The 25,022-nt window shown below is 42.4% G+C and overlaps 3 protein-coding genes across 5 annotated transcripts in view; 2 read left to right on the top strand and 1 right to left on the bottom strand.

The window, feature by feature from the left end:
* Positions 1-301: 301 nt before the first annotated feature.
* glo (heterogeneous nuclear ribonucleoprotein glorund) lies at positions 302-4,319 on the bottom strand. Of its 2 annotated transcripts, none has more exons than XM_017233157.3 (7): positions 4,180-4,319; positions 3,496-3,909; positions 3,185-3,316; positions 2,349-2,493; positions 1,724-1,869; positions 965-1,668; positions 302-906 (listed from the first exon to the last, which is right to left on the bottom strand). In XM_017233157.3, the coding sequence occupies exons 2-7, from the start codon at positions 3,881-3,883 to the stop codon at positions 610-612; spliced, it is 1,812 nt and encodes a 603-aa protein (XP_017088646.2). In that variant the 5' UTR covers positions 3,884-3,909; positions 4,180-4,319; the 3' UTR covers positions 302-609. The 2 variants fall into 2 exon arrangements, with proteins under 2 accessions (XP_017088646.2, XP_017088645.2); XM_017233156.3 differs by having other exon boundaries at positions 4,162-4,316.
* A 526-nt stretch (positions 4,320-4,845) lies between these two features.
* Positions 4,846-7,399, top strand: Nepl12 (Neprilysin-like 12). Its single transcript, XM_017233153.3, has 2 exons — positions 4,846-5,994; positions 6,054-7,399. The coding sequence occupies exons 1-2, from the start codon at positions 4,900-4,902 to the stop codon at positions 7,032-7,034; spliced, it is 2,076 nt and encodes a 691-aa protein (XP_017088642.2). The 5' UTR covers positions 4,846-4,899; the 3' UTR covers positions 7,035-7,399.
* Positions 7,400-7,749: 350 nt separating this feature from the next.
* Positions 7,750-25,022, top strand: part of Dhc1 (Dynein heavy chain 1) — a 28,282-nt gene continuing 11,009 nt past the window's right edge. The window contains exons 1-23 of one of the 2 annotated variants that reach the window (XM_070281046.1): positions 7,750-7,914; positions 8,664-8,801; positions 8,856-9,015; positions 9,088-9,238; positions 9,300-10,044; positions 10,504-10,714; positions 10,773-11,641; positions 11,703-11,822; positions 11,886-12,042; positions 12,138-12,192; positions 12,436-12,569; positions 12,628-12,812; positions 13,118-13,967; positions 14,831-15,030; positions 15,197-16,926; positions 17,200-17,350; positions 19,087-19,259; positions 21,173-21,328; positions 21,446-21,656; positions 23,281-23,667; positions 23,852-24,437; positions 24,495-24,728; positions 24,862-24,933. In XM_070281046.1, coding sequence (XP_070137147.1) covers positions 7,804-7,914; positions 8,664-8,801; positions 8,856-9,015; positions 9,088-9,238; positions 9,300-10,044; positions 10,504-10,714; positions 10,773-11,641; positions 11,703-11,822; positions 11,886-12,042; positions 12,138-12,192; positions 12,436-12,569; positions 12,628-12,812; positions 13,118-13,967; positions 14,831-15,030; positions 15,197-16,926; positions 17,200-17,350; positions 19,087-19,259; positions 21,173-21,328; positions 21,446-21,656; positions 23,281-23,667; positions 23,852-24,437; positions 24,495-24,728; positions 24,862-24,933 — 7,786 coding nt within the window. In that variant the 5' untranslated portion in view covers positions 7,750-7,803. The remainder of the gene's footprint in view (positions 7,915-8,663; positions 8,802-8,855; positions 9,016-9,087; positions 9,239-9,299; positions 10,045-10,503; positions 10,715-10,772; positions 11,642-11,702; positions 11,823-11,885; positions 12,043-12,137; positions 12,193-12,435; positions 12,570-12,627; positions 12,813-13,117; positions 13,968-14,830; positions 15,031-15,196; positions 16,927-17,199; positions 17,351-19,086; positions 19,260-21,172; positions 21,329-21,445; positions 21,657-23,280; positions 23,668-23,851; positions 24,438-24,494; positions 24,729-24,861; positions 24,934-25,022) is intronic. The other variant, XM_070281045.1, reaches the window with a different exon arrangement.

The following is a 25,022-nucleotide window of genomic DNA, read 5'->3' as shown; positions in this document are numbered from 1 at the left end:
TCTGTTAATTAATGCAATAGAACCAGAATAAAAATATTTTTCCAATAATTTGATGAAGTAATGGCAGAGGGTTCTCATGATTACAAGACTCGTCGAGGGAAAAAACTGTTCCATTGTTACGCTAAATTCAATTCATGTGCTTCTGCAATGCATCTATTATATCCGTATTTAAATTGTTTGTTGATAGCCGTGTAGTACCAGAGCAATATCGGAGCAGCTGCGCAAACTTATAAAAGCGCTATTCTTCTGATACTTACACATTAGATCATTGTTATCATTACCATCGCAAACCGACCATGACTGTTGTGTAAAAAGAGAATTTATTCAAGAAGCCTAAAAGTACAATTGGAAACTTATAAAATAAAGTTGAAAGTTTTTTGAAATACTTAAGTAAAATCGTGTCCTCTTTTTTTTGTTGTATTTTATTTCGTAAATATATTAGCTCCCAGTTAGCTGCGTGGTACAATCCACTAATTCTCTATGTCAAATATCTGATCAATTGTTACGTGGTTGAAAAGTTGCCTTAGCGGCATAAGTGGCGGCTTGTTCATAGTTTTATTAAATACTTGGGCTTACATTAATGTCAATGTAATTGGTCCATGGACCGATTTAGATGCGACGCGAAAAGTTGCCGCCGCCGCCGCCACCACCACCACCGTTGCCTCCGCCATTGTTACCCAAGCCGCCGCCACCGCCGCCTCCACCGTTGTTTCCACCATTGGCACCTCCTCGGGTCTTTCCGTCGTAGAACAGCTCGATGTAACGTGATCCCATCTGTTCGCGGTGGCGCTTCATGGCCATTTGGGAGTCTTCGTAGGTGTCAAAGTAGGCATCAGCAGTTCCGCTGTGCAGGCCCTTTTTGTTGTAATTGATGCGCACATTAGAGGGTCTAATGGGCTCGAAGAACTGCAAATATTACAAGAAATATTATCAAGTTACAGTATAAATTATAAGTTGTACGCACCTTGAAAACATCATTTTCGAATGAGGTGTACGGCAGACCACGCATATGGATTGTATAATGTTCGATATCATTATTGCGGCCTCCGCCAATGGGACCGAAGTTTCCTCCTCCCATAGAGTTACCACCTCCGAAATTGGAGCCATTATTGAAGCCTCCGTTTCCGCCATTGTTGCCTCCGAAGTTCGAATTTCCGTTTCCGTTGTTGCCTCCAAAGTTTCCGAACCCAGAGTTGCCAAAGTTTCCGCTGTTGTTGTTACGCCCGCCTCCAATGGGACCGAAATTGCCGCCTCCCGATCCAGAGCCGAAGTTGTTTCCGCCATTATTGAAGCCGCCATTGTTGCCTCCGAAATTGGAGCCGCCATTGTTGCCAAAGTTGTTTCCGCCCCCGGGAGATCCAAAGTTATTTCCACTGTTAAAGCCTCCGCCGCCATTGTTGTTGCCAAAGTTTCCTCCGCCACCGTTGTTGCCGAAGTTTCCAAAGTTGCCATTGTTGCCGCCGCCGTTTCCTCCAAAGTTGGAGTTGTTGCCGCCACCGCCGCCGCCGTTTCCAAAGTTGCCAAAATTACTGGGCCCCGAGTTGTTTCCGAAGTTTCCGGTATTTCCAGGGTTATTTCCAAAGTTTCCAGAGTTCATCAAACTGGGGAGATTGTTGAAGCCTAACATGTTGTTGGCGCCAACACCAAAGTTTCCATTGTTTCCCCAATCTGCGGATGATCGGTTTAGAGGAGTATTTTGGAGTAGACAAATTAGTAAGCTCACCATTGCGGCCTCCGCCAAAGTCGTTGCCTCCACGATTGGCGCCACGATCGCGTATATCATACGGCCCGGGGCGTCCACCAGCCCCACCGCCGCCGCCGGTAGCACGCTTCATTTCAGCAATAGAGCTGCGGAATATCTCAATATACCTAAATAAATTAAAGGAAAACGACATGATTTTTAGAATATGTATTTAATCCAAGGATGCTAGGGTCGGTGGCGTTTTACTTTCGTTCAAAATTTTTTATCCAATTGAAAAGTTTAAACAATGAAAATGCAAATGATACAAAAGATAAATCATTTAATCGGAAATAAGAGTTCACTATGCGATAAGCACAATAAATGATTTTATTAATTATGTTAAAACAGGCACACTTTGGTGCTTTGACGAGGATTAAGAGCCCCACCAGACCCGTAGCTATGGGAAATTGTGGCTAATTGTCTGTGACTGAAAGAGAAATTAATTGTGATAGTAAACTTATTTATTTTATGAATTAACCATGAAATATTGGTGTTGGTATTTGCCCTTGTATTTTTCAACAAGATTACATTTACCACATTTACCACGCAAATGTTTTAATTTCAGCTAGTTTTGGTTTGTAGTAGATATGATGTAATTGAAACCCACCTGTGCCCAATTTTTTCCCGATTTCGGCCCAAGGCTTGCTCAGTGTCATCCTGGCTTTCAAACTGAACGAAAGCTTCCCCAGTTGCACGACCCCTTCTGTCCATAACAAAAAGTATGCCCTCCCGATCCGTTTTGATTTCCAACCCTGCCCATGACGATAACCAACAAAGATTTATACAAATATATAGAATTCAGATACAAATATATATAGGCAAATGGCAAGGTTAAGCTTAGAAAGATAAACAGAAATACAGAGGTTGATATTTGGTTGTTAATGTTTTGTTCCTGCATCGCATCGCAGAACTTTTGCAGACTCTCCGAACCAGCACCAGTTTCTAAAGTTAAAAATTGCATAACAGCCGCCACACGTCTTTCAATCGAGGTGAAAGTGTGGGGCAATCGAGATGCCCGACCGCAATGTTCCATAGAACCCAGTTCCGGTAGACTCGCAGAAATGTTCTTTGTGAATTGTGGTAGCAGTGACACTGCTGTGTTTGATTAATGAAATGATTTAACGGACAAGCGGACATGAATGCATCCATATTTAGCAATAGTCCTCGGGAATATACGGGTGAATAGCATCCAGCATCCCAGGACGAGATTTTTATACTTGGGGGGGAGTGAAATGGGGGAAACATATATTCCCAAGGTTTGCTAATTGATGCTGGAGAAACGGTTAGGAATTGAATGTGTTGTAATGAATAGTGTAGCAGTAAGGTGGTCCCTTAAGCCAGCTATCAACGGAGTGCAAAATTCATTGCATGCGGTCAACCACTGTCTCTCCTTGCAGCTACTGATTCTGATATATGGGAATGGGACAGACCCTGGACACTCACCAGAGAAGAACTCCTCGATTTGTTGCTCGGTTACAGCATATGGCAAGCCACGAAGCTTAACGACGAAAGCATTGCCATGTCCGCTGATCTTCCGCATGGCTTCCTTTGCCTCCTTAGGAGTGGCAGTGAAAACTGTGCAAATGAAATGGAATTACAATAATTATATTATATTTTTTGCACGTTTCTAACCGTTAAATGCATGTTAAAGACATTGCCGAATCTTATACACTCTTATTTAATTACATATGTTTTAAGGTATATTAGTAGTTTTTTTTTGGTACAGTTAACTCCCCGCAAAGGGTAACACTTACCCTCAATATAGCGGTGGCCCATACTGGCTTTGTTTAACTTGCGCGCCTCCTCGACGTCTTCCTGGGTGGACACTTCGACATAGGCCTCGCCAGTGTTCTTGCCATCCACGCGACTTGTGACCAGGTGAATGCCCTGCGAGCCGTTGGTCACATTTACGTTTTCGAGAAAGTCAAGGATCTCCTTGTGAGTGGCCGACCAGGGCAAGCCGCGCAATCGAATGAACTTGGGGCTCTCGCCCACGTTCTCGATCTTCGAGTTTGAGTTCTGCATATTGCCACCGAAGTCGCACTGGTCGTCGTCGTCGTTGTCCTGCTGCTGGTTGCTGTCGTCGTAGTCGTTGCCATTGTCCTGCTGGCCGTAGTTGTACTGCATATCAGCGTTAGCCATTTCTCACTCACTGGTTGTCTCGTTTCCTAAAAAGCGAAATAGTACTTTGACAATGACATTTGTCAAACGTAAAATGTCTAAATGGCCCCCACTTATTTTTTTATTTGTCTAGCCGGCGATTCGTATTTTCTGTTTGCGGTGTCTGCTACCCTATTTTTCGCATCCACGCGGCGCCATTTTGGTTTTGGTCACCCCCCTTTGCGCAAGTTATTTCCCACGACTTTCCAAAATATTTACGCTAATAACAGTTACAACTTAAAGTCTCCCACAATATTTACCTTTCCCTGAACTATTACCAAGAAATATATTCCGTTTTCCTAATCCGGATCGGGGTTTTTACTTGATTTTCTGGATGGTCAAGAGCACGCGTCAAATATGTCTCTTAGTACGGTGTTGATAAGTGTCTTTTCAAAACCTATCGATATTTCCCCCATTTCAGTGTAATTCGAAATTTGGCCACACTAAGGAATATCGATAACCATTTGGTAGTGTTGTAATACTCCAAAATTTAGGCAGATTTAAAATTTGAAAATTCATATTTGTCTTTTATGTTTGATTTTGAATATTTGAATAAATTGTTCAATATTTAAATTTTAAATTGACTCAAGAATTATAAAATATGCTTAAACTATCCTTAAATTTTTAAAAATATTTTACAATCCAAATAAAATTACTTTATCACCACAATTTAAAATGAAAAATCAGTATTTCTAATCTTTAAAATTTACTTTAAAATTTTATACATACATGCGTTAAAATGATGTTTTGGGTAAAATACTATATTTCTACCATAGGGTTTCTCAATATTATTATATTCCAGCAAAAAGCAATAAAGATTATTATCTCTTTAATTTGTAAACCGCTTATCAGTGTGCATTAGACCTAGATGATCTTTCTTACATCCTATATAAACTTCAAGTTTATAAATTTGAAATGGGTCTATCAGTTGTCTATCAGTTTTTATTAGCACTCTGACTCGGTTAGTCGGGTTGATTAGTATTTAAATAAAATTTAAGATGGAAATCGGTGTAGTTTTGCTTCTCAGCATATTAATTGTAACTATTTTAAACGAAGCAGATGCAAAGAGCTTGCCAGAAGTAGAGCTTAAATCCGACAATGGAGCTAAGGAGGCCTATCTGAAATCCCACGGAGAACTGATGAAGTCGTTTATGAACTTCTCTGTACCACCTTGTGATGATTTTTACGAGTACGCCTGTGGAAACTGGCCAAATGTGAAACCAAATCGGTATTACGCAGGAAAAATGGGCAGCCTTTCCGCTCTTATCTACGCCTTGAACAATGCTACGGAACAGTTGCTGGGCTTAAATCAACTGGCAGCGACTCTAAATGTTTCAACGGAACTTCACGTGGCACAAAAACTCCATATTGCCTGTCTGGCGGCCGAGCTGTATCCATTTCCGGCAGCCGATCCCGCATATCTGGATCTCATCCGCTCGATTGGAGGATTTCCCGCCGTCGATGGAGAAAAGTGGAATGCCTCGACCTTCAGTTGGTTCAATATGAGCGCTCACTTGACCAACTACGGAGCTAGTGGACTCATCAACGATGAACTCAGTCTAAAATATCCCTTTGAGCCAGAGTTTAAACTGCCGAAGTTGGGCTTCGATTTTACGGTCTACACGGAGAATTTAGAGAGTAATACCTCAAGGTCTAAACAGCTCAACGAGGATCGAATGCGTGGCTATCTGCGAGCCTACCAGCTTTCAGAAGAAAATATAACTAAGACAATTTCCGGGGTATTTGCCTTCTGGACGGATGTTCTGACAGTGGTCGATGAGTTCCACAAGGATGAACTTAATTGCGATATGATGAGCCACATCCTAGGTATACCTCCGTTTACCCAGTGGAATAGCTACTACGACATCGCCTGGAAAGGTGCAAATGTGACCCAGAAACACTTTTGCCATTTATACTACGTGAAGCTGGATGAGATCTGTGTCAAGCATGCGGAAGCCGTGGCCAACTACCTGGCCATGAAGCTCCTCTATACCTTGGATGCAAAACTGAAGGACCCCAAACATCAACGCGATTACTGTGCATTGAAAACATCAAGTAGTATGGGGTACTTATTGGACAAAATGTATATGAAAGTGGGTAAACACACTATTTTAATAATATTAAATAAATAATAAATACATTTTTTTTTCAGGAGTTCTTTAGCGAAGAGAAACGCTCCAAAGTATCGAAAATTGTGCAGGAGATTCGAAAAAGTCTGCGCCTGACTTTGGAAGAAGCCGAATGGCTAGACACCGAGACTCGAAAGGAGGCTCTACTCAAAGAGTCAGCCATTCAGGCCAATATTGGCTATGTCAAGGACGAGGCCCTAACGGATAGGATAATGCGGCAGATCGGGAGCTTGGAAATTGACGAGAGTAGTTACGCAGTTACTAACATCAATGTACAACGCCTCCATGCCAGTAACGAACGGTTCAGTAGTCGCCACTTTAAAGAGCTAAGCAATGACACCAAGCCTCAAATTCTCCTGGTTGGGATGAAGCCAATTGCTGCCTACACAATCCTGGACAACTCTATCAATATGTTGGCCGGAATGTTGGACTCTCCGGTATATCATCCTTTTTGGCCAGACGCTTTGAAGTATGGAACACTCGGCTTTGTTTTGGGCCATGAACTTACCCATGGATTCGATACATTTGGATCCTTATTCGATGGAAACGGGAAACAGCGATCCTGGTGGTCTGCGCTGTCTCAAGAAAAGTTTGAGAAAAAAGCGGAGTGCTTTGTGGATCAGTATAGTAAATATGAAATTCCTTTGGTGAACCAAAGAATTGATGGTAAGAAAACCATGGACGAAAATATTGCCGATAATGGGGGAATCCGTGAGGCATATTCCGCTTACATTCGACACAGGACACAGAAGATGGATGATCACGATCAGGATAAGGATGAAACGTTACCGGGCCTTGACCTTTCCCCGGAGCAACTTTTCTTCCTTGGACTTGCTCAGTTCTTTTGCACTGATTTCCAAGAAGAATTATACTGGAACACCCTAACTGATATCCACACAACCGATAAGTTTCGGGTCCTGGGCGCCATTGCCAACAACAACGATTTTGCCAAAGCCTACAATTGTCCACCTCGACAAAACTCAAAAGTTTGTAGTCTTTGGTAATAATAATAGGGGAAATAAAACTTGAATGAACTAGGGTCTTGAATGAATTTGATATAACTTGTATAAATCGGAATAACCTTGATATCTTTTAAAAACTTTCTTCTTAGTTTATCCTTAGTTTATCCTTTATTTGAATATTAAATAAAAATCATTAAAGATTTAATAATATGTATAGTTTCTTATACTGTTCTCCAGCTCTATATATATTATGTGGTATTGGTTCTAACATACATATTTGTTCTTATCACAACTGGAAAACGCTAGCTTAGAAATAAAATTGATTTTAATTGATTTGAATCAATACGTTTTTTTACCGATAACCGAATATGATGAATAAAATATATGTAGTTACATTTTTAAAAAAACGAAAACATTTTTTTACTTTTTTTTAATACAGTTAATAGAAATAATTTCCTTTTATATTTGTAAAGAAACTATTAATGGTTTATTGTTTACAAAAGCCTTTAAAATAAAATAAATTAAATATTAAACATTTTTTTGTGATCTTTTAAATCGATATTAGTCTAGATTTTATAGAGAAATCGAATTCGATTACTTATTAGCAGCCCTGAGCTGTTTCCTTGGCAACTTGGCGCGTATTTGATTTGTTTGTTCAATTATTATCGGACTTCCTAAAGAGAATTAGTTGCGCAAGAAGGAGAATCATACAGAAACCTAGTAAATCTCAAAGAATTTTTGATTAAGTTGCACTCTTGTGTGCGCCAGTTTTTTTGGTGAATTTGTTTTTTGAATAGAGTTTTTTGGCAAGATGTTCGTGCAAAAGAAAAAGCTCGTCGAGCATGTTCTGGCGATGCGTGCCGAAGGGGGCGCCAGCAGTGAGGAGGAGGAGGAGGAAGAGGACCAGGGAGACATCCTGCAGGTGCCGAATCTCGACTGAACGCACTTATCCTTATCCGTATCCTTACCTGTATCGAGTCTTTTGCAAAATAACCAATGTCGAATGTTGCCTTAGAATTCCCAAGTAACAAAGCCCTAGACTCCTAGAGCCCTTTCAACGATTACGTAATCGCAATCCTTGCCACTCGTACTGCGTGTGTAAATTGCTGAGTTGAGACCTAATCCTGTAATCTTAATCTAATACACTTCCTTTGATTTCGTTTTAGCTGAATTCCTACTCCCTACCACCTAAACGCAATTTTGAAGACTAATATCTAGTAAAATATTACAAAAATCACTTTTTAATAAAACCTCCATTGTACAGCATTTGAAAATGGCACCTTTGATTTTTGGAAAAATGTTTTTTGACTCTTTTTTAAATGCTACACAAGTATTGTTGTGGTAGTTTTTGAATGTAGTCCTGTAGCAAGTATGTTGCTATAGTTTTTTACCTTTTCATTGAAATCTTTGAAAATTTTTGAAACTAATGAACTTTTGGTCTCTCCTATTTTTGAATTTTGACAAAACCAAAATCTGCAAATTTTTCAAAACTCAAATAAAATGATTTTTTTTTGTAATAAAAAAAAAAAAACAAAATCAATTACCACATCGCACTGCAAAATTCTGATCGTTGAATTATTTTCTGGAAATCCAAACGGTCCAACGCATGTGGGACTTGGAAATCTGGGAAATATTACGTAAATCTTCGCCATGGACCCTGACGAAGCGCAGCGCCGGCGGGAAGAATGCGAACGCAAGGCCCGCCGTGGGGAGATGGATCCCCGGCTGGAGTTCACCTTCCAGCTCTTGATCGATGCCACCCAGCTGCCCAGGCATCAGCTCATGGACTACATATTCGAAGGGGACATGGTAATATTGGCTTTGCGACACCTTTTTTCACTTCCTTTTGAAATGAATTTTTAGCTGGACGAGATCAACCAGCTGTTTCTGCCCAATATGAAGAACAAGCTGCTGTGGTTCTACCAGGAGGTGGATGAGCCGGAACCTACTCCGGTTCCAGATCCAAACAAGCCGGGGCCCTCTCGAACTGGCATGGCATCCAGCAGCTCAAAGACACCGCAGGGCACGTAGAAATTTCAATAAATAAGTCTTACCTTAAAAATCCTTAACCTTGTAATCCATTTTCCTTATTCAGGTGGTGCCTCACCTAGTGGCATGCCTCCACCCAAGCACAAGAAACTATTTCTGACCGATGGCTGGACTTGTGCCTTCACCGGCGTGTGTATTTACATTTTCCGAGTAAACACATCCAAACAGCTCCCGGAGGAGGGCTTCCAAAAGGATTTGTAAGAAAAAATTGCTTCTCTAAAAATGAGAGTCCTTTTCAGTCGATTCTATTTCTGGTAGGTACTGCGGCGTGATTGACGCAAAGAACATTGGCCTGGTGACCTCTATCGAGCGAATTGTGGAGTTTGTGTTCATGCAGGCCCTGGCCTTTCCCAGTCTGGAGTGCGACGAGGAGGACGTGAGCTGCGGTCTCATCAAAGGTCAGCTCTTGCCGGGATTGAGGTCCTTTTGTAGTGCCCTGCGAGTTTGTGAGCAGGTGTGCGATCACGACAACGTCTTCGCTGACGGATGCGACATGTTCGAGAAGATTGACGAAGTGGATGAAGTCAAGGACATGTCCAAGAACCAGGACTTTTGCACCCAACTCGAGGAGCGGGTTAACAACTGGACAAAAGGCATACTAAAGATTTTGGGCGAAAGTGAGCAGCTGCGCAAGGAGAACGACCATAGTGGCCCACAGGACGAACTGGAGTATTGGAAGAAGCGCGGTGCCCAGTTCTCCCAGCTCCTGGCTCACTTGCAAGACAAAGAAGTGCAGTTCACCCTGCATTGCCTCTTCCTGGCCGGCTCTCGTATCATCAAGCAGTGGAAGGAGACCGACCGGAAGATAACCTTCTGCTATAACGAGGCACGAGATAACTCAAAGTTTATCCAAGCCATGGAGACGTGCTGCCATTCCCTGTACCTGGACGATCCTGTTAGCATGAAGGAGTCCATTCTCAGCCTGTTGCAAACAGTGCGGCTTATATACAGTGTCTCTCAGTTCTATAACACATCGGAAAGGACATCCGCCCTTATGGTCAAGGTGAGTAAAAAATAGGAATAAAATCTTAAACAAAATGGGATTTCTGATTAATTAAACAAGTATTCTACCATATGCTATACAATTTAAAGCAATAATATGGTTTTGGTGGTTTAGTTTTATTTTATTTCATGTCCGCAAAACCAATTTTCCATTTCCAGTTTGCTGTATTGACTTTGGGGGTAGACACTTTCACTGTCGTCCGCCCAACTAGGTGTTTCTGCCATCAGGGTATACTGACCTTGAGGGTTCAATAGTTCAGGGCTAAAATGCACGTGGTCCGGCTTAAGGAAAAGCTTTAGGATTTGAACTGTAAACTTGTTATATTTGCTTTGCGGAATTGTTTTCTTACCCTGCTGGAGATTAAAATACTTCTTACTTGTTGGGTCGATGAGTGTCAATGAACTATACCTAATAAAATAAAATATTAGTTTTAATTTTCATATTTTATTTTTTTTATAGATAACCAACCAAATGATAGAAACCTGCAAATCCTACATCACCTGTCGCTGCAAGGAAACTATTTGGTCCCAGGATCGAAACTTAATTCGCACAAAGTTGAGCAACTGCATCAAATTAAATCACATCTACCACGAAACCTATTACACGGTTAGAGAGCAGCCCTTCCTTCCAAACCAGACTCCTTTTGGCTTTTCTGAAAACTTTGTTTTTGGTAAGTTTTAATACATTAATTTAAAATAATTAAATCAAAAAAATAATAAATGTTTTAGGTAAATTCGATACATTTTGCGAACGCCTTGCCAAAATCATAAGTATGTTCAATTTAATTGACGATTACAACCATTTGTTTGAAAGAAGGCTGGAAGGACTCCTATTGGGCGAAGCTCTGGAGGATGCCTCCAATCACTTCGAGGAGGCCAAAAAGGAGGTCACCTCAAGAAAGTACGACTATCTGGATCATCGCAACTCCGATTTCAATGACGACTTTGAGAGGTTTATTCACAAAACCAACTCACTCAAGGACACGATTGCCACTTTGATTGAAAAGGACTTTGACACCGTGTGGGAGACGCCGCAGTGCATCCGGTTCCTGGTGCGCTTCGAGAAGGTCAGCGAGAAGATTCCTCTGACCCAGATGGATGAGAAGTACACACGGATTCTGCGCTATGTGGAGAAGGAGGTGGATCGCATCCTGAAGACCTTCCGCAAGCAGCGTGACGATCCACCCTTGGCGAGGAACTTTCCGCCAATCGCCGGCCGAGTCCATTGGTGTCGGGCCTTGAGCCTGCACATCACGGAGCTCATGGATGCCGTGATGGATCATCCAGTGCTGAGTAATCTGCCCATGGCCAGGGATCTGGATGTGCGCTACCACAATGTTCTGGGCGTCCTCCAGGAGTACGAGGATGAGATCGTCTCCATATGGCTGGACCAGGACGTCAGCGTGGCCGATGCCTGCCTTCTGCAACCACTGCTGAGTCTTCAGGGGGATAAGTTGTTCGTCAACCTGCATCCCACCATCCCGCTGCTCATCCGGGAGGCCAAAATGCTGGCCAAGCTGGACATTGAGTTGCCCATTGTGGCGGCCACGCTAATGAGTCGCCAGCAATATTTCATCACCATCCAGGATTCCCTAAATGTTAGACTATAATTTAGTTTTCTCTTGATCTTTGATATCCATTATTACTTCCGTTATTTAGTGTTTGATCAAAATGTTCCTGTCCACGGTCCGAGCTGTGAAGCTGGAGGTTCGTCCTTTATTCCTTCCGCAGTTGGTTCGTCTTACAGCGATGCTGAAGCCAGGACTTCACACCATTAATGTGAGTCGAAATAAGGGTCCTTTGTCTTTTTGCCCTCCTTAACCATTAACTTATTTTTCCCAGTGGACTAACCAAAACTGGACCGAGTTCTACGAACGCTGCAAGCAGGCCATCGAAAACTTTGAAGTACTGGTTGCTCGTGTACATGACATTTACTCCAATCGCATCCTCCATGTCCTGATGTGGATGCAAGACGTCTCCCTACAAATTCTACCAGCAGGTGGGTTGACTGCTCGACTCTCTTGAAATTTATTCACATCTCGTCTAATTTTTATGTGTGCTGGTGGAAACTTTTCACATTTGTTTTTTGGGCAGACGATGAAATCTGGACAGTTGACGAGTTTCTGGAGCGGAGTGAGGAGGCCTGCCGGTGAGCCTGGCTGTGACATGTGCTAACAAAATTCATTATACTCTCAGCTTCCTAAATGCTGCGGATGCGACTTTGCTTTGTTTGTGGGAAGGGAAAACTTTTAAAAGTCTGTGCTTGAGTCTAGTACCTATTTGGCTTTATTTATGGGGCTTATCAAATTTAATTTATTTCGCTTTGAGCATTAATTACAAAAAACCCAGTACTTTGACCTAGTAATTTGATTTAATACTTTCACTATTTCAGAAAAGCAGCCATAGATCTAAACCGAAAAAGTCAAATGGTTTCTGAGGCTGTGGAGGAGGTCCTTAGTTTGGTGGACAAAGCAACCGCTGCCTTCAAAGAGCTAGCTGGCGATGATGTAATTACTCTGTTTGATGGTAATGTTAGTCCTTATCCAAGTCAGAGAAAAACTAATCTAGTGCCCCCAATGAGTAGCTGCCACTCCAAAGGGAGAGGGTGGTTCGGGCGGAAATAAACCGGATGACGGCGGCGGAGGAGCTGCTGCTCCGGCTGCAACTGGCGGTAGTGGACAGCAACAGGACTGGAGCATCTTGTGGTCATGTTTCGAGAATCCGCTCTCCCTGCTGTCCACTACAGAAAGTCTACCCAAGGGCATGCAGGTAAGGAGAACGAAAATTAATTGAAAAACTCAAAGACATGACACAGGAAATGACTTGTGGCATAAACAAATTCAATTACTGTCCAATCTTGTTTCTAATTTAATCATTTAGTCATTTTAATGTCAAAGAATGATCCTTAATATGGCCTTGGTATTTGGAGATTAACTTATAAATATTAAATAAATTATTAATGACTATTTTATCTTTATTAAATCAAAATTCAAAGCTTTTACCACCTTGAGTACACAATTATAATTACATTTTTTTTGCGATCAAAATTATTGAAAAATTTATAATTTTTTCAGGACATGGTCTGCAACGCAGTGGTGGAGATGCGGCGCTACTACAGCCGCAAGGTGATCGACGTGCTCATCAAGGTGATCCGGGCCGCTCTGGACACACTCCGCCGTCGGTTCATCGCCGACGAGAACGAGACGGTGTCCAAGAAGCCAATCTTCGCGCTGCACGCGCAGCTGCAGATACCGCAAGTGGTCATCAAGCCGAATCTGGACGAGCTGCAGGACATATTGGTGACGGCGGGCAAGAATATCACGGGCATTGCGAAGGGCGTGGCGCAGTGGAGCAGCGGCAAAGATCCGCCGGTGCGTACAGGGCCACTGAATAGCTTCGCAATGTTCTCCAAAATCTTGTCTTACCAACCGCAGCAAGTTTCGATGACGGTGTCGCAGCCGCGCGTCGGACGCAACCACAACAACACCGAGGGCGCTGGCGGCGGCGGCGGTGGCGGAGGCGTAGGCGGTGGAGGCGGCAACAAGAGCCGGCGGCGCAAGATCTACTGCCTGGCCTCCGAGGAGCGGCCCCAGATGCCCCACATGCTCAAGAGCTTCTACTCGGCCATTATGGACAACAAGGAGGTAGCCAAAGCGGTCAACCAGCTCTCCAGCTGCACCAAGAACGTCAAGCCCGAGATCCAGACGTACATTAAGCGCTGGAAGCCGTACCACTTCCTCTGGAAGAACGACCGCACTACCCGCCAGTTGATGGAATTCGGCCTCCAGGAGTTCGAGACCACCCTGCGCTGCCTCTCCGACCTGGACGCCAACCTTCTCGTGGAGCCCGACATGGAGGTCTTCGGCCAATGCGTGGCGGTGTACAATGAAAGGCTCAAGTATGGTTTGGCCATTGAGATCAAGTGTAAGTTCTTCCCGTGAGGTAGGCTTAACATTTCAACTACATATGTATCTATTTTTTAAATTTTAAATGCCAAAAACTACACAGAAAGAAAATCCTAATGATACTCAGTATCGGAATTTCGGTTGCAAGAAGAACATATTCGGCAGAATTCGAATACTTACATATTTCTTTCAACAGCGATGAAAACTACATAATATAAAACCTTAAATATTTGAATTCTTTAAACAAATTTATGCTTTGCCTTTATTATTAATATTATAATTATATTTTCTTTATGGTTTCTTCGTCACAAAAATCTGAAAATGCTTCTTATAATTTTGAAAATCCAAAATACTAACTTTTAAAGAGGTAAAGTCATAAAATACACTTTCAAAACACCAACACTAAGCTCTTGAATAAACCATAGTTATGGTCAAATCTATTTATTCAGCAAACAGGCGGCTGCCCGTCCTGTACGCTAATCAGCCATAAATATTAACACCCTCGCGAATTCTTTTGTTCGAACGAATGAAGGGCTATTCAAATTGATTGGACTCCAATTAGGTAATCTAATTTGCCTAACCGAATTAGCACAGAGCACAGACACCAGGCAGCCCCAAAAATAAATTCCCCCGCACACACAATTGATTGGCCGGGGAGCTAAAGAGCTTGGCGGCCTGGTGTCCTCGGGGCAGTCCTGGAGCCTGCCAGAGACGCCGCAGGATGTGGCCGGGTGAAAACAAATTAGCCCTTGGCCTTGCTTTGATTAATGACATCGATAGCATTGAGCTTCGTTAATATGGACTCGGACCTCGGATCCGGACTCGGACTCGGACAGGATTGGAATTGGGCGCTTAAACACTTTACATCGTTTCTATTTTCAGCCTGCAACCACAAAATCGGGCAGGCGATGAAGAAGAAATACAAGAAGGAAATGGACTACGTTTATGCGGTAATCAACGAGATGGATCGTAAGTTGGACAGGCCGATACGTGACCTCGATGACGTTCGAATGATAATGGAGACCTTGGGTAAGATTCGAGAACAGGAAGTGGACATGGAGCTAAGGATTGATCCCATAGAGGTAAGATATCCTGTAGGAGACTGGGGTTTTTAATTTTACTTTTATTAAGAGGGGTAATTAAAAAATTAAAGCCTCTTTCGTAAAATAACCTTTTTTAAAGGATTTTTTAACATACTTAGTATTTTTCAAACTTCATTCCGTACTCCAATAACTTATAACCATTCAGGAAGCCTTCAATGTCCTGACACGCTACGAAGTTCAAGTTGAGCGGGAACAGTTCGATTTGGTTGATAATTTAAGGGCCACGTTCCAGAATCTGTTGGCTGGAGCCCTGCAGGCGCAGGTGAAGCTGCTGGACATGCAGCCTGCTTTCCAGGACGACCTGCGCACCAACCTGGACAACTTTAAGCAAGACAAGATCTCTTACGTGACCGAATATCGCACTGCCGGTCCCATGCAGGCCGGGCTGACGCCCAGAGAGGCCTCCGACCGGCTGATCCTGTTCCAAAACCGCTTCGAGGGCATGTGGCGACGCCTACAGACGTACCAAAGTGGCGAGGAACTCTTCGGGCTGCCCCAGACGGACTATCCAGAGCTCGGCCAGATCCGCAAGGAGCTGAATCTGCTGCAGAAACTGTACAAGCTGTACAACGATGTCATCGACAGGGTGAGCAGCTACTACGACATACCCTGGAACGAGGTGGACATCGAGGAGATCAACAATGAGCTGATGGAGTTCCAGAACCGGTGCCGCAAGCTGCCCAAGGGTCTCAAGGAGTGGCCGGCCTTCCATGCTCTGAAGAAGACCATCGACGACTTCAACGACATGTGTCCGCTACTGGAGTTGATGGCGAATAAAGCCATGAAGCCACGTCATTGGCAACGAATCATGGATGTTACTCGCTACATCTTCGAGTTCGACTCGGAGGGTTTCTCGCTCAAGAACATATTGGAGGCGCCGCTGCTGAAGCACAAGGAGGACATCGAGGACATTTGCATCAGTGCGATGAAGGAGAAGGACATCGAGGCGAAGCTCAAGCAGGTCACCAACGAGTGGTCCGTGCACGAGCTCCAGTTCATGAGCTTCAACAACCGGGGGGAGCTTCTCCTGCGAGGCGACACCACCGCGGAGACAATTGGCCAGCTGGAGGATAGCTTGATGGTGCTCGGCTCCCTGCTGTCCAATCGATACAACGCCCCCTTCCGGAAGCAGATCCAACAGTGGGTCTACGATCTGTCTAATTCAAACGAGATCCTGGAGCGCTGGCTTCTCGTCCAGAATATGTGGGTCTATCTCGAGGCCGTTTTTGTTGGTGGCGATATCGCGAAGCAACTGCCTAAGGAGGCGAAAAGGTTTTCCAAGATCGACAAATCCTGGCAAAAGATCATGCAACGGGCCCACGAGACCCCCGGTGTTGTGGCCTGTTGTGTCGGTGACGATCTTCTCAAGCAACTGCTGCCCCACCTGCAGGAGCAGCTGGAGATTTGTCAGAAATCCTTGAGTGGTTACTTGGAGCGCAAGCGCATGATGTTTCCACGTTTCTTCTTTGTGTCAGATCCTGCCCTGCTAGAAATACTGGGGCAGGCTTCCGATTCGCACACCATACAAAACCACCTCCTCAACATCTTCGACAACACCAAGAGCGTCAAGTTCCATGACGTCGAGTACAACAAGATGATGGCAATTATCTCCAGCGAGGGTGAAATGATTCAGCTGGACCGGGCCATCCGTGCCGAGGGATCGGTGGAGACATGGCTTACCCAACTCCTGGTCACCGCCCAACAGTCGCTGCATTCGATCATCCGCACCGCCTACGCCACAATCAACGATCCGAACTTTACCCTGCTCAGCTTCCTGGAGAAGGTTCCGGCCCAGATCGGCCTGCTGGGCATCCAGATGGTGTGGACAAGAGATGCGGAAATGGCCCTGCTCCAGGCCAGAAATGCTGCCGGAAGGTTAGGGTTCTTGCAACTTTCTAAAGTGTTATAAAGCTTTAAATACTTAGTAGCTTCATAATAATAATAAATGCCGTATTACAAGATAATTATTTAAATAATTTCATATTCAATACTATGGAAAGTATATATTTGAGACATATATTAAAATAGATTAGGCTTTATGACACTTTCATTCATAATGCAAGACCCCTTAAAAAAAAAACAATTTATTTCTTCAACTAATAATTTCCAAGAACTAATAACCTTCTAATACTTATATAAATCTTTAAGGAAGGGAATGCAGGAAACTAACAACAAATTCCTTGAAATATTGAATACCCTCATCGACCAGACAACTCGAAATCTTTCCAAACGGGAAAGAACTAACTTCGAGACTTTGATTACAATTCATGTGCATCAACGTGATATTTTTGATATTTTGGTGGGTAATCAAGTATTCCCTAAATATGTATGAAATGTACAGCTGCGGCAAAAAAAATAGCACTGAGATGCACAATTTTCTTTTTTGAAATATTTTTTGGAAACTATTTGTTTTTTTGGCTTCTTAATGGAGTTTTTATAAACATTAGGTTATAATTAAACAAAATAGAGCGAATTCGACTTCAATTTTAACAAACTTTAGAAAATTTTTAAGTAAGAATGATAAATTTGAGCATTTGACGCGGCAACAAAAATATCACTATTTTTTTGAAAACATAAAAAATTTAAAAAAAACTTGGAATCAACCAGAAATTATTTAAATTATTATTTTAGATTGTAATCTTTATCTAAAAAATGCATTAATAATTTGTTTTAAAGCCTTTGGCAGAAATGACAGCTTCACAATGTCTCGGCATTGAATTTACCAATCTTTGGCCCCTTTCCAGTGGGATATTGCTCCAAGACTCCTTGACAGAAAGCTCAAAACTCCTTATTATTTTTTGGATTTGTATTTGAATCAAATTTATTCACATCAGACCACAGATTTTCTATAGGATTTAGGTCTGGGGACTGAGCTGGCGAATTCATTACATGGAGAGATTTGTCTTCTTACCACTTTGGAGCTTTATTGCTGGTATGCTTTGGGTCATTATCCTGTTGGAAGACCCATAACAATTGCATTTCATCCTCAGCATAAGGCAGCATGACGTTATTCAAGGTTTCGGAGTATACGAGTCGATCCATTATACCATATTGGGACCAACTCCGTAATACGAGAAGCATGCCCAAACCATAATACTGGTTCCACCGGGTTTAATGGTATTGTACGTAAAGCTGGGACGGTATTTCAAAAATTGGGGTCGCCTTACATATAAACGAGATCCTTTTTCTAAAAATTGAACGATTTTGCTTTCATCGGACCAAAAAATATTTCTCCATTTTTCTGCCGGCCAATTCGGATGTTCTTTGGCAAACGAAATCCAACTTGCCCCATGCTTCACACTCCAAAGGGAAACTTTTCTGGGGCTGTGGGGACTTAAATCGTTTTTTTTAAAGCAATTTCGAACAGTTCTAATTGATGCCGAAATATTTAGCTCCATTTTTAGCTCAGTAGCCGGATTAAAGGGCGACTCCTTGCTCAAACGAACCAGTCGGTTGACCTGCAATTTCGACATGGCGACCTTTCTACCGCGGCTTTCTGCCTTAGGAACATATTTTAATGCGTTGCTAATCATATTATTTAAGAAACCGACAATTCTCGCCACCTGAGCATAGATGTTGTCTTCCTCAATAAGTTTTTAAATGATTATCCTTTGGCCGTCATTACAGTCCCTTTCGCGACCCATATTTATTTTTTTTTGGATCTAATTCGTAAGAACTCTGTTACTGCAATGCTCTCTAATGTAATCAGTAACTAAAAACATCAAAAAGATTCAAAAAAATTGAAAGATTTGATCAAAACTGTTATTGGTGCTATTTTTGTTGCCGCTCTCTTTTGCATCTTACTTGCTAAAATGCCCAATATATAAAAAACCGATGGCTAATTGAGATTTAATTCACTTCTCTCATCGAGATAACATGTAAGCCTATACTGTAAAATAAAATAATCAATACAATTTCAAAGAAAAACATAATTTGTAATGCATTATAGAAAATTGTGAATCTCAGTGCTATTATTTTTGCCGCAACTGTATGAACCAACTTAATAATATTAAATTCCATATTATTTGTGTCCAGTGTCGCATGAACATAAAATCAGCCAATGATTTTGAATGGCTGAAACAATGCCGTTTTTACTTCAAAGAAGATCTGGATAAAACTTGGATATCAGTCACGGATGTAACCTTTACCTATCAAAACGAATATCTGGGTTGTACAGATCGTTTGGTGATAACACCTCTAACAGATCGGTAACATATAAACATTAAGTATATTTATTGTAGATAGTCATTAAATGATAAATCTTAGATCACACTTATTCTACAAATAGCACCCATAAGACAAATTTATGGCCCAAATTATAAACTCAAAAGAATTAAATCTTCTAAAGGTTTTCTCTTTCATTATACCCTTGCAGAGGGTATTATAATTTTGGTCAAAAGTGTGCAACGCAGTGAAGGAGACATCTCCGACCCTATAAAGTATATATATTCTTGATCAGGATCACCTCCTGAGTTGATATGAGCATGTCCGTCTGTCCGTCTGTCCGTCTGTCCGTCTGTCCGTCTGTCCGTCTGTCTGTCCGTCTGTCTGTCTGTTTCTACGCGAACTAGTCTCTCAGTTTTAAAGCTATCGTCTTGAAACTTTGCACACACCCTTCTTTCCTTTGCACGCAGTATATAAGTCGGAACGGCCCGGATCGGCCGACTATATCCTATAGCTGCCATATAACTGATTGATCGGAAATGGTATAACTTTGACGTTTTTAAAGTTAGAGAGTTCAAATTTAACATGAGAGCATTTTTTGGCAAAACATTACGACATGCCAAATTTCATAAGGATCGGCCGACTATATCCTATAGCTGCCATATAACTGAACGATCGGAAATGACCCAACTTTCGTGTTTTTGAAGATAGAAAGCTAAAACTGAATACAGATTATATTTTTGGCCAGTTGATCCAATCTACCAAATTTCATTAGGATCGGCCGACTATATCCCATAGCTGCCATATAACTGAACGATCGGAAATGGTATTTGGTAGAAATATCAACTTTCGTATTTTTGAAGATAGAAGTTTGGGACTTTTTTTTAGATTTTGTATTGAAATAAATTGGATTATATATTCCTATTCCCATAAGGATCGGCCAACTATATCCGATGTTTGCGATATATATCCGGTTTTAACTGCAAGGGTATATAAACTTCGGCTCCGCCCGAAGTTAGCTTTCCTTTCTTGTTTTTTTATAAAAATTTCTAAGCTTTTTTTTATATTATGTAACAAAAATGAAAGAACATAAGCTTATAAGCAACTGTAATTCGTGGTTGCCCACACAAAAATCACTCATACGCCACGTTGCCCAGATGAAACATATTTTCACATGCCGGTTCCCAGCATCCAGAATTCCCCACCATAAACTCCATAATAATAACCATCAATACATGCTGAAGTACCCATTTAATTTGTATGCCCCGCATTATTCTGGCAGAGTTGTCCGCTTTTCAAATGATAAAGTTTCGAATACCACACATTCCGCAGCTGGAAGCCTGCCTGCACGTGCTCCTTGGATTCCTCCTGCACATCCTCTGGCAGTCCACCTTGGAATTCCGCTCTGTAAACAAGCGGCAGCAAATGGTTAGGAGCACTTTAAGGGAGATGTGCTTAAAGGCAGTGGAGGCGATAGGAGCTCTGTGGAATCCTTAGACACGGCTGTTCTCAGCCAAGATGAACTAACGCTGGAACGGAAGACATTCGGCGGCGACGTTGACATGCCCGTAAAGATAAATTTCACTTAGCGGAGCATAAATAAAGTTTTGACAGCAGCCAGTTGGCCCAGACTGGGGGAAGCTGTTGCCTTGCGAGCTGCAAAGTGGCGCTATTTTCCCAAAAGGCATCTCTGGCAGCTGCTTTGCATTCGTTTGTTGATCTCGGCTCTTAGATTTCCCACTCATCGTCCTTTCCTGACGTCAGTGAACATTAGGAGCCCTGCCACGGACTGCTTTTGATATTTAAAAGCGTGTATATTTATTATTTACTTTTACTTCTCCGTCTATTTTTTATTTATTTTCATTTTTTGTGGTGGTGACGTTTAATAGGCCGCGGCATGCTCATATAAGTCTATGTTTTTTTTTTATACGTTCTGTTTGAACTTCTTCCTTTCCAGATGTTACATTACTCTAGCCCAGGCTCTAACCCTATCCATGGGCGGAGCTCCATGCGGGCCAGCAGGAACTGGCAAGACGGAAACTGTCAAGGATATGGGCAAAACTTTGGCCAAATACGTGGTGGTTTTCAATTGCTCCGATCAAATGGATTACAGGTAATAATATAGATTTTCTTAAAAATTATAATATGTATTTTTAGAATTCAAATACCATGAGTATTAATTATTCGAATTCAACTCCAATCTGACCCATCTATAACATGTATTCCACAGAGGCCTTGGAAGAATCTACAAAGGCCTGGCCCAGTCCGGCAGCTGGGGATGCTTCGATGAGTTCAACCGCATCGAACTTCCGGTCCTCTCTGTGGCCGCCCAACAAGTGGCCGTTGTCCTTACCGCCAAAAAGGAGAAGCGCAAAACATTCCTCTTCACCGATGGCGACACCATCGAAATGAATCCCGAGTTTGGAATCTTCATAACAATGGTAACATACGCCCATTAACCGGAAACATTTCACTTAGTGGCACAAAGTCATGTTTTTAAATAGCAGCACCCACGCTTCAATATATTTTCGATTAAATTTCCCGGAGAATAATGTGAAAGTAAGTCATCTGTAATATACACATGTTTTACACCCTTATTACCCAAAACAGATGCTACCTGAAATACAACAATTTAAAGCACCCACAGCTTTAAAGTTGAAAATAATTCAAGATGGTGTGTTGAGATTATTTTTAGCCACGAAAGGGTAGTGTAATCCCAGTCGTAGACACTCTGGAAACACACTCTCTGGGCTCCAATCGATGGCGCCCATTTAAATTTCCCCCCAAAATGGAAGTGACAGGCGCTTTACGCACATAATTCAACGTTATTAGTCATGTACAATTTTTCTCAACTTGAGCCGTAATAAAATTTGCTGGCACATACGGCATACGCGTCGTGGCTAAAAGCAGCCGAAAAACCAATAACCCAGCCAGGAGGGGAAAGGCAAACAAGGACATTAAAGGCGGGGAAAGGAGTTGAGTTGAGTCTCGAGGCTTGTATTTACATTTTGGCGGCTGCTTGACTCGATTAATGTGGCTGCCACATGGGAGGTCAAACTCCCTTTCTTCATCCTCCATCCAGACACACTCCAAACCGGATTCCGGAATTCAGAGACCCACTCTTAAAGAGCTAAAATAAAACTTGCCACCGTTGGGAGCTATTTAAGGGAGAAAGTTTCTGTAGTTTAATTACATACGACGGCAACTATGATCGGGTAATGCGATTACTGCTAACACGGCGACATAATGGCGTATGTCAATCAGAGCCACTTCTACTCCTTCTCCCACCACCACCCTCATCCACATCCACATCCCGAGCCGCCCCTTTCAATCCAATTCCCGGCATGATCCTTTGAAGGCTTTGGCTCAATTTTAATTTGCACATTGAGTTATTATGCTCATTTATGTAACATTTTAGCCGGAGCATTTTATTTTAATGAGCCATTATGTCACAGCCCGAATTACGGACTACGGACATAGACAAATGGACGCCGACTGTCAACTCGACTCGACGATTCAAATGGGGGAACCCTTTGTTGTGGTTATCCGGTTCGGTTGTGGCATCCATCCAAATTGTTCCTGACCTGTGTATCTTTGGGCCAAGTTAATAGCGCCAGTTGTTCCTCGAATGCAAATAAACTAGACGAAACTTATTTGCCATTCCGAGGGGGTTTCTGCCTACACAGCTAAGTGGGAAGGTCAATATTCATTGTGGAAATGTAAACCAAACTAGACTAGGACTAAACCTAAATATAGATGTTCTAGCTACAAATGCTTTAAGGACTTTGAAACACAAACTTTAAGGGAGGGATTTTCGTTCTAGCGCTTCCATAATTAGTAAAAATAGTATATTTCGTATTTCTTATAATATAGTATATTTTAGACATATTTCTTACTTTACTAAATCATTAATCTTTTCTTAAACTTCCTTCTAACAGTTAATTGGATTTAAATTCTATCTAAATTAATACATTATCTTTTGTTCCGTTACTATGAAAATGTATTCATATACGATTTAAAAGGCCTTAATATAGATACTATACACACATTCAAAATTCTCTTTAGAATCCCGGATATGCAGGTCGCAAAGAGTTGCCGGAGAACTTGAAAATCCAGTTCCGCACAGTGGCCATGATGGTGCCAGACAGACAAATCATTATCCGTGTCAAGCTGGCCAGTTGTGGGTTTTTGGAGAACATAACCCTGGCTCGAAAGTTCTACACTCTGTACAAGCTATGCGAAGAGCAGTTAACCAAACAAGTGCACTACGATTTTGGGTTGAGGAATATCCTTTCGGTCCTGCGAACCCTGGGAGCTGCCAAGCGACGCAATTCCAAAGACACTGAAAGCACCATAGTCATGAGAGTCCTGCGAGACATGAATCTCTCCAAGCTGATCGATGATGATGAGCCATTATTCATGTCCTTGGTATCGGACTTGTTTCCCAATCAGGTATATATATTTTTAAAGAGCAATAACCATCCAAATCTTTAGCGGTATAAGTATTATATGTATTGGCATATTACTCATACGACCCGTGACCCTGTTTAAACCTGTTCCCTGACCCTGTTCTTTAGAAAATCTTTCATCTACATCCTGGTTATGAATAATTCATTCAATCCATTTTTATATCCAGACTCTAGAGAAGACCAATTACCCGGAACTGGAGGCTGCCATCCTGCAGCAAACGGATGAAGCCAGCCTGGTGTATCATCCCCCCTGGGTCCTGAAACTTATCCAGCTGTACGAGACGCAGAACGTGCGGCACGGAATCATGACTCTGGGGCCGAGCGGAGCGGGAAAGACTACCTGCATTCACACGCTGATGAAGGCCATGACCCAGATGGGCGACAACCATCGGGAGATGCGGATGAACCCAAAGGCGATCACGGCGGCTCAGATGTTCGGACGGCTCGATGTGGCCACCAATGACTGGACCGACGGAATTTTCTCGGCACTCTGGCGCAAGACGCTCAAGCTGAAAGCTGGCGAGCATGTCTGGTTAGTACTGGATGGGCCCGTGGACAGTATTTGGATAGAGAATCTGAACTCGGTGTTGGACGACAACAAGACCCTAACACTGGCCAACGGCGATCGTCTGACCATGGCGCCCTCAGTCAAAATCATATTCGAGCCGCACAACATCGACAATGCCTCTCCTGCTACAGTGTCCCGTAACGGAATGGTGTACATGAGCTCCTCCGGTCTGGACTCTAGGCCAAGTAAATATTCAAACAGGAATATTATGTAATTCTTTATTATTTTATTTCACATTTCAGTTGTCCAAGCCTGGCTTAAAAACCGAGCCCCTGGCGAAAAGTCTACCTTCTCGGATCTATTCGATCAGACCTTCGTGGAGGTCTACAACTGGGGCGTTCAAATGGTGAAGCTCCAGATGCCAGTTCTGCAATGTAATATTGTGCAGCAGATGCTGTACATCCTTGAGGGCCTGATACCCGTCAAAAAAGAAGACGAGCAGGCCGTGAGCCTCTCCAGCAAGGAGAGCCACGATGGTAAGTGCCATTAACCGAAACCTAATCGATTTCCAATCCCCCAAAAAGCTAGCGGTTCGCAAAAGAAAAAAATTTTAGACGAACCCACAACCAAAGAACAAAAAAACATACAAAATTATTAAAAACTTTTCAGCAAATAAACGTTTAGAGCATCAAAAACAAATCGAAGAGGCGCGACGGCAATCGATTGGCAGTCAGATTGTCGGTAAAGTATACCCGTAATTACTTATTACGTTGCGTAATTAAAACCAAAAATAAAAATCTAATCGTAGAGCTAACTGCCTAGCTGACACG

Source organism: Drosophila bipectinata, chromosome 3R (genome assembly GCF_030179905.1).
Source record: "Drosophila bipectinata strain 14024-0381.07 chromosome 3R, DbipHiC1v2, whole genome shotgun sequence".
Lineage (NCBI taxonomy): Eukaryota > Metazoa > Arthropoda > Insecta > Diptera > Drosophilidae > Drosophila > Drosophila bipectinata.
Note: the sequence above shows the minus strand (reverse complement) of the source record. Positions and strands in the feature narration are given on the sequence as shown.